The sequence below is a fragment of the Mastomys coucha genome, unplaced genomic scaffold (genome assembly GCF_008632895.1).
Source record: "Mastomys coucha isolate ucsf_1 unplaced genomic scaffold, UCSF_Mcou_1 pScaffold1, whole genome shotgun sequence".
NCBI classification, from domain to species: domain Eukaryota; kingdom Metazoa; phylum Chordata; class Mammalia; order Rodentia; family Muridae; genus Mastomys; species Mastomys coucha.
The window spans coordinates 36,092,834-36,105,443 of record NW_022196891.1 but is presented as its reverse complement, the minus strand read 5'-3'; the positions used below and the strand labels follow the sequence as shown (position 1 = coordinate 36,105,443).

Genomic DNA, 12,610 nt, shown 5'->3' with positions numbered 1-12,610 from the left:
ATTCCATGACAAAACAAAATTTATACAATATCTTTCCACAAATCCAGCCCTACAAAGAATAATAGATGAAAAACACCAACATAAAGAGCAAAACTACATCCTAGAAGAAGCAAGAAAGTAATCTTTCAACAAACCCTCACAAAACTAATTCCACTTCTTACAATAAAACAACAGGAAGTGACAATTATTTTTTCTTAATATGTTAATGTGAAAATTAATATTACCAACATATCCTAATCGATTGAAATCCAAAAATATGGGGAATTAGAAATTTGTTGACTGTCACCCAATGGTCATTCTAATTTGGTAATTCGAGTAATAGGTCCAATATTGTACAATCCATATACACTTTCAGCTTCTTTGTATGTGACAGTGTCTTGCTGTGTACCACATAATGGTCTTGAAATCTTGATTCTCCTATCTCAGCCTCTCTATTAGTAGTATTGGTTATTTCATGTTTTTACACTATACTATGGTTTTCAGAACAGCTTACATATTTCAAAAGTATTTATACAGGCAAAAGAAACATAGACAATTAACTTGGGAAGGTGGATTGTAAGAGAACAACAAAGAGTGAGACTGAATGCTTTGCTTGACATTTGTAACTATTGTATCAAGTTTGAAGAAGAAGACTTTATAAGTAACTCTTTCTCTGAGATGAATGCTTTTCAAAATTATCACAGCCAATGAACCAGATTCTTACCCTCACCTAATGTCTGTGCCACCCTCCAAGCAGAACCATTGTTCATTGAAACAGTTGGTGAATGGCTTTATGGATAGGCCATCTTATTACACATAACATTTCTTAAGTGAATGTAACCTGTTCTCTGTGGCCTGAGAATAAAGTCACTCACTCAAGTCAAATAGTTTTGAACATAGCAGGAAGTCTGTATCCAAAAATTGTGTCTACAATTCACCTCTTGGTGCAACAGAACTGTCAACTCTCAGCCTAGCTACGATGGAGGTAAAATCCTTTGGTGATGTGAGGATCATTGAAATACAGCCTTATTACAATGAGGTCCAATGTCTAAAAATTGTTCTTATTTTGGGCTTGTACCACAGTAAGAGTCAAGATTTTAAGCTCTAGTAAATACAAAAGAAATAGACAAACAAAAAGACTTTATATATTCATGTTCATTTAAGAAAATACTAGTAGTGATGTATTAATTTGAAATATACAGTTAATATGTTTGGAGTTATTTAAAATTTATATTGAGCAGTATTTTCAGTATTGCTGTGGACAAGCATCTACATAAGCTTGTTAAATTGATTGTTGTTTTATATCAAGCAGCTTTTATAATACTCATATTTATTGTTATAATATTTTATAAATGTTAAAGAATATGACAAAAATGTATTGTAGGTATTGAAGGGGGTTCTCTGGGAGGAGTAGGGGTACAAAAGGGAAATAAGAATGTGATTTAATTCTTTTTACTTAAAATATGTTTTTAAATGTTAACAAATTCAGATAAATTGATATCATGTAACTTTTCTCATCATAATGCATAAAAACTTAAATCAAAAAAAAAAAAAGAAAAGAAATTCAGGGGGAAGGGTCTGTGTAAAAAGAATCCATCTACATCTTAGTTTAACTATTCCGTGTGGATCCGCCATACCATGGATCAAAGTGAGTGCTTTTCCTGTGCTGATTTGTTCTACTTTGTTTTACCAAAAGAGGTCAAAGTAAGGATTTCACAGCAAGGCTTAAATGAGAATTCAGCTATTTTTGCATACGCATTCATTATTCAATAGTTTTCTACTCACTACGTACCATGTGCAAGCCATTTGGACTACGTCCTGAATAAAGATGTGCTTAACCTCCTGTACCAAACCCTACCCAGCCTTGACTAGTATAGAATTTCATTCTCTGCAGAAAGCCAGCCTAAGGAGAATTCAGCAAATGCCCTCATTTTCATAAATTAAAATTCTTAGACCTGTTGATGTGGGCTTCACTCTGCCAACATATTTAAACATCCCTGTTCATTTTAGCAGCATCTTATTAGTAAATATTTAATCTTCTTTACAATAAAAACACTAAATACCGTTCGTTGCATGCTGTTGAGATAATCACACTTTGGAATCATAAATCCTGTGTTTATCTCCTCTTTAGGTGTGGTTAAATGTAAGATAAAATTAAAATAGAAAGCACTCCATGGGGTTGAGTTTCCAAAGTTATTTCACAACAAACCTAGTGCATACCTTAGACATGAGTTCTCTAAATCCTTGGACTATGTCCCACTACTTTGAGAATAAATGAATGAATGAATAAATAAATAAATAAATAAATAAACAAACCTGGGAAATGTTCATGCCTCTGAGCAATGAACCCAAATAAATGTGCATATACTGCAGGGAGAGTGGGAGGTGTTTAGTCTGGCTAAATATGGGCACATTAAAATTGCTATTTTTGACCCAGATATAATACTTAGCAGCTCATCCATCTCTCTCCTTTCTGTCTTTCTGATGGCATAGACTGAATTTGATGCTTAAGTTCAGTATCAATAAAAATGAATGGCAGACATCATTAGAGAGTTTTGTGGAGAGAATTGGGTTAGTAAATCCTGAGAAAAGACTGAGAAATTCATAACAACAGAATACTTAAGTGGAAAAAGCATCTTTTAAAAAAAATGAGTATTTATCATTACTTCTTTACACATGGGTAGTTTGTAGTGACTGCAGGTCTCCATATACATGTGCATACCTGGTATACAGAAACGTCATTAAGAAACCTTGACTTATGTGATTCATGCTCAGGAAATAACTGTTCTGTGTGTACTAGGATAAACAGGTACTGAGGACAACATGAGACACACCAGTGTCCTCCGTACAGTTAGATCATTATCCCAACATCATTACGTGCTAATTTCTGAGGCAAACATTGAAATAGACACTTAAATTTATAGTTTAAGATTAAAGACATGTTTTTGCAAAATGCAAACTGTTGAGTACAGACATTTTCTAATCTATTGCACTCCTTACCGTGCCTGGTTCTAACCCAGCCCAGGTCCTTCAGAGGAAGGTTGTATCTGGCATGCTGCTTAGTGAGCTGACAGCCTCTTTATGGGAAGGGATACCTGAGTCTACCATTTTGTGTTCTAAAATACAATTCCTCAATGGGAATTAACACTTTTTAGTGAACAGTATTGTTAACTTTTTGTTAACTTTTTGTTTCTATCACACACACACACACACACACACACACACACACACACACAAAAGGAGCGAGGGAGGGAGGGAGGGAGGGAGGGAGGGGACATTTAAAGTTCTACAATGAAGACCTTCTTATGACTGCCAGTAGATGGCGAACTTTACTGCAAGGAGAAGGTGCTGTAGCCTCTGAATTGTTCTGAACATTTAAACACCCAGTGAAATTTCTGACTCTCAGAAAACTCATATGAAAACTCTCATAAACTCATTCTTTATGCCCATTTTTCTTAAGACATAAAGCCCAAATAACAAATTTAAGTCTTATTCTACTAATGATAAAGTTAATATTTTATTCTAAAGCATAATAATTATTAAAACAACTTTCTTTTTCATTGAGAGAGCAAAGTGTGCTAGGCATAATACATGTAACTTTTTTTTGGTTGTTTGGAAATATTGGAATGGCCATGCTCCATAGGCCATGGCCACCCGTCACGTGTTTGTGCCTCTGTTATGTTTTCCCTGGATGCTTATTTAATATTTAATCAAGTTTTTTCATCCCACACCTATAGTCCCAGCATTGTGGGAATGAAACAGAAAGAGCTTGAGTCCGGGGCCTGCCTAGGTGAGGTCATGTTAAACAACATTTAATAAATTGAAGTTATTTTATAAATTTGAAAAGTGGAATTTTCATTCTGACAGATAATTTGGTCTCGTTAGTCAGTGCACACATACTGAACTACACCTGAGAGAAGGCCTGTTAACATCTAGGTACATGTTCACAAATTCACAGATACTACATACAGTATGTCACCAGGCACAAGGAGAGAAAGGTGTGAGGCTTGTACACACACTAAAAGCACATTAAAATATACAGAGAAACAGAGCAATGGAGGACAGGGTATGGATTTAAATATACCTGGTTTGCTTGCAAATATTTTATTAAATTTGTCTTCAGTAATCCTCTCAAAATTCCTAGGGTTCTGATGCAGCACACACCTGCTTCTCATGCCTGAGGTGCACACCCCAAGAAAAGCTCCCTGAAGTGCTTTTGGACAAACTTGTTTTCATTTATTTCCTAAATGTTTGTTGCATCTTTAGATACTGACAGAAAATACTGGAATCCTAGCTAGGTGTGGTTGTGCATACCTTTAATCCCAGCACTCAAGAAGCTGAGGCAGGTGAATCTCTGTGAGTTTGAGGGCAGCTTGGACTACATAGCAAGTTCCTGGACAGCCATGGCTATGTAGAGAGACCTTGTCACAGAACTAAACTAAACTAAACTAAACTAAACTAAACTAAACTAAACTAAACTAAACTAAACTAAACTAAACATATTGGCATACTACTGTGGCAAAAATTGATTTAATTCTTAGGCAGGTTACACACACACACACACACACACACACACACACACACACACACACACACCCCTCTATTACTCTCAGTATCCAAACAGTTTATATTATTTTATAGTAAAGTATTATTCTGCTACATTACAGTTTTATTTCCTCTTTGATTTGTGTGTTGATTTCACTTACCAACCTTCCCTGGCTTCATTTTCTTTCTTGCACAGCTTTCAATGTTCTCCAAAATTAACACCAGTAAAAGTGGCTTTGGGTTTTAGAGTTGGTGTGTTTCTTTGCTGTCCCCCAACACAGAACTCCACATTTTTCTTCTCTGACACATCCCTCATGAGGCTCCACTTTCCGCTATGCTTCATGTTGATACCGGTGGCACATCTGGGGTTCTGGGATTTCTCTTTCAGTAAAATCTGTTGTCGTTATCTTGTTAGATTACTGACAAGATTTCCTAGAATAAATATCTTCTTTCTTGATTTCATTGCCATTTTCATTCATGGTCCCCTAGAATCTTTCTGAAAATCAAAGGGGAAAAGAAGTAAAATTTGAGTCTGTGAGTACATAAATGTTTTCTTCTCTTCAAATTAAATCAGTAGTATAGTTGGGCATATGATTCTGATTTATAAGTGAGTTCCTATTGAGTGTGTGTGTGTGTGTGTGTCTGTGTGTGTATAACAGAGTCTTACTGCATTCTCCAAGCTGGTTTTAAATCAAGACCTGCCTCCATCTACTGAGAACTGGGATTTTAGGCGTCCTCTCACATAGTCTTCTTGGGAGTTCTAAGATGTTCTAATACCCTCCAGGATGCAGTGCTTCAGAGGATAAATTAGAAATGTATCCAATCAATTTAGAAAAAGCTATAGAATTATTGCTCTCTTGGGGACATTATTCCAATTTTATCTTCAAAGATAGATCCCTAGAACAGTTTCAGGAAAATAAAGTTTGAAGCCCTTGGCTTCAATGCATCCACAGTGGGACCTTGTCTGTTTTAGCCTGTGAGATGTATGTAACTATTTTGTGTTGCTGTGAGGTTGAGAAATGCTGTATGTGAAGACCTAGGAAGTTCAGCACAGTGGAACCCACTGAATGACCAGGGCCTTATTTTTTTTTTATGCTTTGCTTTTTAAAGCATAAAATAGAAATATTGATAAAACACTCAGTCATAAATCAAGAAGTAGGATTCATTTCAATAGGTGTTTCAGTTAGGCAAGTTTTCCACAAATGACTTTGTAAGCGATCTCCTAGTATTTCCTAAAGTTTTACACAAGAGAAGGTGGGCATCAGAATTCTCAGTAGCTGGAGCGATTGACAGCATTGGATTCTCATTATCTGACTGCACTTAGAACACAGAAAAGGAAGGTGTGGAAGAATTCTGCTCAAGGTAGGTGTGTGTGTGTGTGTGTGTGTGTTTGCACTGTGTATTTATTTATGTGCCTGTGTGTAGCAAGTGTGGATGTGGGCAGGGACAATCTCCCATGTCCTTCCTCAGGCATCATTCACCCTTTGTTGAGACAGTTTCTCATCAGTCTCATACTCAGCATTAGGCTAGGATGATTGGCCAGTGAGTCACTCCCAAGGATCCAGCTGCCCAGTGCTAGAATTATAAGTGTCTGCTATCCAACCTGACCTTTTAACTGTGTGCTCTGGGGATTGGAATCAGACCCTCGTGTTTGCAAGGCAGGCATTTTTGTTTTTTGTTTTTTGCTTTTTGTTTTGGTTTTTCGAGACAGGGTTTCTCTGTATAGCCCTGGCTGTCCTGGAACTCACTCTGTAGACCATGCTGGCCTCGAACTCAGAATTCTGCCTGCCTCTGCCTTCCAAGTGCTGGGATCAAAGACGTGTACCACCACTGCCCAGCCCAAGGGAGGCATTCTACTGGATAAGGCATCTTCTTATCTCCTATCTTAGTTTATTAGTCACAAGTATAGAAAACTTCTGGATAAATGAAGAATTAAAAATCAATATTACAGCATACCTGTAAGAATTAGTGTTTCACTAATGAGTATGTCTAATTTTTTCGGTAATTTTATCCTCAACCATTTGCAAATTTAATCTTGATATTTTCTATTTGGTTTTAGATTCATTTTGCAATGAAAACAATACCAAGTGTCTTTCAAATTCTTGCCAAAACAATTCTACGTGCAAGCATTCTTCACAAGACAGCAATTGCTGCTTAGACACAGCCAATAATTTGGACAAAGACTGTGGAGATCTGAAAGACCCTTGCTTCTCCAGTCCCTGCCAAGGAATTGCCACTTGTGTCAATATCCCAGGGGAAAGGAGCTTTCTGTGTCAATGTCCTCCTGGGTACAGTGGGCTGACCTGTGAAACTGCCACCAATTCCTGTGGAGGGAATGCCTGTCAACATGGAGGCTCCTGCCACAGAGGCCCTGAGCATCCTGTCTGTGTCTGCCCTCCTGGATATGCAGGAAGCTTCTGTGAGACTGACCACAATGAGTGCGCTTCTAGCCCTTGCCACAATGGGGCTATGTGCCAGGATGGAACCAATGGCTACTCCTGCTTCTGTGTGCCTGGATACCAAGGCAGGCAATGTGACTTGGAAGTGGATGAATGTGTTTCTGATCCCTGCAAGAATGGGGCTGTGTGCCTCAATGAGATAGGAAGATACACTTGTGTCTGTCCTCAAGAGTACTCTGGTAAGTGCAATTACATCTGCACCCTGGACATTCCTTTCATGTTTAAGAATATATATAGGCCAATCAGTGGTGGGGCATGCCTTTCATCCCAGCAGTGGGAGGCAGAGGCAGGTGGATTTCTGAGTTCGAAGCCAGCCTGGTCTACAGAGTGAGTTCCAGGAAAGCCAGGGCTACACAGAGAAACCCTGTCTTGAAAAAAGAAAAAAAAAAAAGAATATATATGTGCTCTTCTTTTCATTTTCAATACAATATATGTCTAATCACTTATAATAATAGCCAAGTTCTAGAAGGTACTAATAACTAGAGAGAAAGGTTGCTACATCTCTGAGACTCTACTGAGTTCACTGAATCTGTTAGCAGGTATGTACCGTCACTACTGCTATTTCATTAGGAATTCAACATGACTATAATCTTAGACTTGGGTTTTACAAATGTTAAAGGGTATCCTTTGTGTACAGATGCCTTATTTAAATAAACCCTATCACTTGATGGACACTGGCTGCTACTCTATCTTCGCTATTACGAATAGTGCTTCAGTGAATGCTGGAAGACAAGACAATAGGTTTTTTTTTTTTTTTTTTTGGTTTTTTGAGACAGGGTTTCTCTGTGTAGCCCTGGCTATCCTGGAACTCACTCTGTAGACCATGCTGGCGTTGAACTCAGAAATCTGCCTGCCTCTGACAATAGCTATTTTTAAAATGCCCATTTTTAGCTATATATTCAGTAGTAGTACCACTAGATCACATGGTAAACCATTGTTTTCTGAGGATCTTCCATAGTGTTTTCCAAAATATACCAATAAAATAGAGTTTAATTTCCCCAAATCTTCCCCAGTACTTACTTTTATTCATCATTTTTGTACACCACCAATATCACAGTTTTAAGATCACAGTTTGCAACTCTCTGGTGATCAAAAATGTTGAGAAACATTTCGTGTATCTCTTGGGCACCTGTATTCTGCACTTGCAGCATTATGGATGAATGTAGAAGATATCATATTAAGTGAATTAAGCCAGGTATGAAGAGCCAATCTCGTAAGTGGAACCTAAAATAGCTTACACAAGAAATAGGGTATAGAATGGTGGCTTCCATGGGCTGGCAGAGGTGGAACATGGATAAAGAAAGAGAAGATGCTGGCAAATGAGTACAAGGTGATGGATGGGAAGAGAAATAAGTTTTATGGTCCTGTTGCATGGGAACTTGTTAGTAGTGTGTACTTCAACCAACCATAAAGAGCATTAAAAAAAAAAAAACAAGTAAGTACATGTCTTGATAGATAAGGTAGTCTGACTTGGTCATATATATATGTATTTATTACATTATATTAATGAAATCTACAATTATTTTAATTGAAGGCAAGATGCAACTTTAAAACAAGAAGAGTGCCAAATATCTTTAGATTTGGTCCATGGACTTCGAGGAGCCACTTTCAGGACCAGACAGTTCTGGTTTTCAGTCCTTTGTATTTCTTCAGTCATGACTTAGGTCCTCCATTAATTGCCCCCAATATATCATGTGGTCTATTAGTAAGAAGACAGGCTAGAAATTGGTAGGTTCTAATACTGACATGTGCTCTAACAGATAAATGGCAGCAAAAGCCAGTTCCTATTTCATCTCTTAGAAAGAGATGATAATGCTACAACAGTCACATTGATTGCTTATGTGTCAATGATATTGTCTGCATTTTCTAGAATTAACACAAGATGTCTGCTCTAGGCTCAAAAGAGCCACTGTCTTTTCCAGGTTAAACATTGAAATGCAACCATAAGTCCACGCATAAAATGGTGTTGTTCCCATAAGGCTAAGCAACCAGGCAAACTTTCATAACTTGGCTTTCTATAAGCCAAATTTAAAGTGTAATTACGAAATAGAGTTTACATGAACTAAACACAAGGGCATAAGAATCAGGACTGCCCTTATTGGGCTAGGCTTGCTCAGCTCCAAGGATATGTATGGTCAAAGGCTCCTTCATCAATCACCTGCAGAAATATAATAGCCTGTGTTCTGGTAGCTTATCTTGGTTCTCATCCTTGAGTACCAATTACCCAGAAATATATGAAACAAAAATGTTCAGACCCCTTCCTTCAGAGAGTCAAATTTAATTGATAATTTTAAAAATATCCAGGGATGAGAGCCAGAAATTAAACTCATATGAACTTAATTTAGAGACTTTTGTTGTTGATTTACTTCGTAGATATCCCAATAATACCAGAGCTTGTAACTGTCTTCACCAATTACTAGATGTTCCATCAAAGGTGGGTAGGATCAAGGTGGAAAGCCAGAGCTGATGAGAGAAAAGGAAGAGCTTGGGCAATCAGCATGGGTGCTCTTGAGTTCCCTGACTCTAGACCTTCTAATGAAACTTAGACACTGTTACAGTGACCAAGCTACTGCGTGCCACATCTGAATTTAGGGTGATCATAAACAACTGGGTTTACAGGGTGGAAAAAAAGGCCTGTGTGCTTCTGAGCAGCAAAGCGAGAAAAAGAAATAAATTTAGAAAGACAGAGAGGTAGGAAGGGAGAAACAGCTACAGGAGAGGGTTCTCACTGCGTGAATCCTCTGTGCACACTCTTGCACTTCATGAGCTGTGTGATTCATTGGCTGCAAACAACTGAGCTCAGAGCATGCCACTGAAGCTCCAGGTGAGAGTCTGCTTGCATAAGCAGTAGCTACAACTGAAGGTCAGAGTACGCATTGAAAGCTCTCAGAGTGGAAGGGACTACAGCTTGCAGCATGTGTCTCATTTTAGTTTGAGTTACGCAATAGATACCTATGTAAATGAGGTCCTCCTTAAAATTAACCAGATTAATAGTGTACACCTCTTCCATTAAGATGCTTACAATATTAGAAAACAGACTTGTCGTATGGCAAGAAAAGGCTAAATGGATAAGAAAAATAATAAAAAACATGTTGAAATCTCCAGTGAAAGAAATCTTTAGGATTCCATCTCATACCAGTCAGAATGGCTGAGATCAAAAACTCAGGTGACAGCAGATGCTGGGGAGATTGTGGAGAAAGAGGAACACTCCTTCATTGCTGGTAGAATTGCAAGCTGGTACAATCCCTCTGGAAATCAGTTTGGCTGTTCCTCAGTAAATTGTACATAGTACTAGCAGAGGACCCAGCTATACCACTCCTGGGAATATACCCAGAAGATGCTCCAACATGTAATAAGGACACATGCTCCACTATGTTCATAACAGTCTTATTTATAATAGCCAGAAAACAGAAACAACCCAGATGTCCCTCAACAGAGGAATGGGTACAGAAAATGTGATACATCTACACATTAGAGTACTACTCAGCTATTAAATACAATGAATTTATGAAATTCTTAGGCAAATGGATGGGTGTGGAAGCTATCATCATGAGTGATTTAACCCAGTCACAAAAGAACATACATGGTATGCACTCACTGATAAGTGGATATTAGCCCAGAAGCTTGGAATACCCAAGATACAATCCACAAACCAAAAGAAATTCAAGAAGAAGGAAGACCAAAGTGTGGATACTTTGATCCTTCTTAGAAGGGGGAACAAAATGCCCATGGAAGGAGTTGCAGAGACAAACTGTGGAGCAGAAACTGAAGGAAGGACAATCCAGAGACCGCTCCACCTGGGAATTCTTTCCATATTCAGTCACCAAACCCAGATACTATTGTAGATGTCAGCAAATGTTGGATGACAGGAGCCTGATATAGCTATCTCCTGAGAGGCTCTGACAGTGCCCAACTAATACACAAGTAGAGGCTCACAGCCATCCATTGGACTAAGCACAGGGTCCCTATTGAAGGAGCTAGAGAAAGGACCCAAGGAGCTGAAGGGTTTGTAGCCCCCTTAGGATGAGCAACAATATGAACTAACTAGTACCCTCAGAGCTCCCGGGGACTAAAACACCAACCAAAGAGAACTCATGGCTCCAACTGCATATGTAGCAGAGGATGACCTAGTCGATCATCAATGGGAAGAGAAGCCCTTGGCCCTGTGAAGTTTCTATGCCCCAGTGTAGGGGAATGCCAGGGCCAGGAAGCAGGAGAGGGTGGGTTGGTGAGCAGGGGGAGTTGGTAGGGAACAAAGTTTTTTTGGTTTTTTGTTTTTGTTTTTCCTGAGGGGAAAACAGGAAAGGAGATATCATTTGAACTGTAAATAAAGAAGATATATAATAAAAAAAGAAATCTATAGGAAAATATTCAGTTCCTTCATTTTAAAATAAGTCTTTGAAGGGCTGGGGAGATGACTCAGTTGATAAAGTGCCTGTCAGAGCAAGCATGAAGACTTGAGTCTGGATTTATAGCACTCAGGTATAAGTCTGTGCAGTTCATGGTTCTCATCTTTAATTCTAACCTCCTTAGACCTCATTGGTGGGCCTTACTAGCCAATTGATGATTTTTAGATGTAGTGAGAGACCCTGTCTCAAAACAATATAAAAGGCCTTCAGGAAGGTACTCCATGTTAATTTCTGGCCTTAATACACCTACACATATAGGTACAGACATACAAAAGCTACTTATATATGCTACAAACATACATACAAAAAATAAATTATGAAAGGATGGACAAATGAATAAATTAAAATAGATCTTTAGTATATAAATTACTTTAAAATCAGAAAACACATTATAATTAATTTTCATGTATAAGATACACATTAAACTCATCTTTTAAGCATGAGATATGTTTTTATTTTAGAAATAAAAATATACAAAAATATTATATTTTTAAAGCTGAATTTAGTTCATAGTTTAGAAGGCATAAAAATCTTAGTGTCGAAAGTTAGGACCTCACCTACAGGAGTTATCAAGGGCATAAGAGGAAAAGGCCGTCGTGGCAGTGGTTAGGAAGAAGGCTCACCACTTTCCAAAGAATATTTTCACACTCATTTTATTCAGAGAAACTTTGACACTTTTAATAAAAACATGAAATTTCCAGAGATAATTTCAATTTAATGAACTTATTATGTGTACCAATGTCTCAAACTTTAGTGTACAGCAAGAAGAGCTGGCCATGGAAGTTCAGTCTTTGATTCCATTGATCTAAAGTGCACTTGCCACAAGTTCCCACAAGGTGCTGGTGTTGCTGGTACTCTGTAACTTGACAGAATCTGGAGTCACCTAGGATACACGTTTCCAGGCACATCTGTAATGAATTATTTGGGTTAGATTAACCTCTGGCCATGCTTTTGAGGAAATATATTGATTAGGGTAGTGAGGTGGGAAGATTCACTATAAAAGTGTATGGCACCACTTTCTAGATTTGGGTCCTGGATGTCATGAAAAGGACAAGGCTAGGTAAAATCAATTACACCATCGCTCTCTGCTTCCTGACTCCATATATACTGTCACTTGCCACCTCACACTTCTGCCACTATGATGTGAAAAACAATTTCAGTAGTGTTTCCACATCACATTTTTGTTCAGTTTTTTTTTTTTTTTTTTTTTTTTTTTTT

General features: G+C 37.9%; 1 protein-coding gene and 1 long non-coding RNA gene across 5 annotated transcripts in view; one reads left to right on the top strand and one right to left on the bottom strand.

Moving 5' to 3' along the window:
• The window catches only part of Crb1 (crumbs cell polarity complex component 1), a 175,534-nt gene that overhangs the window by 24,610 nt on the left and 138,314 nt on the right, over window positions 1-12,610 (top strand). For all 4 annotated transcript variants that reach the window (XM_031384157.1, XM_031384176.1, XM_031384164.1 and 1 more), the window contains exon 2: window positions 6,584-7,162. In XM_031384157.1, coding sequence (XP_031240017.1) covers window positions 6,584-7,162 — 579 coding nt within the window. The remainder of the gene's footprint in view (window positions 1-6,583; window positions 7,163-12,610) is intronic.
• Window positions 1-12,610, bottom strand: part of LOC116100374 — a 66,585-nt gene that overhangs the window by 10,704 nt on the left and 43,271 nt on the right. The window contains exon 3 of the long non-coding RNA XR_004122563.1: window positions 4,686-5,020. This is a non-coding gene — a long non-coding RNA (uncharacterized LOC116100374). The remainder of the gene's footprint in view (window positions 1-4,685; window positions 5,021-12,610) is intronic.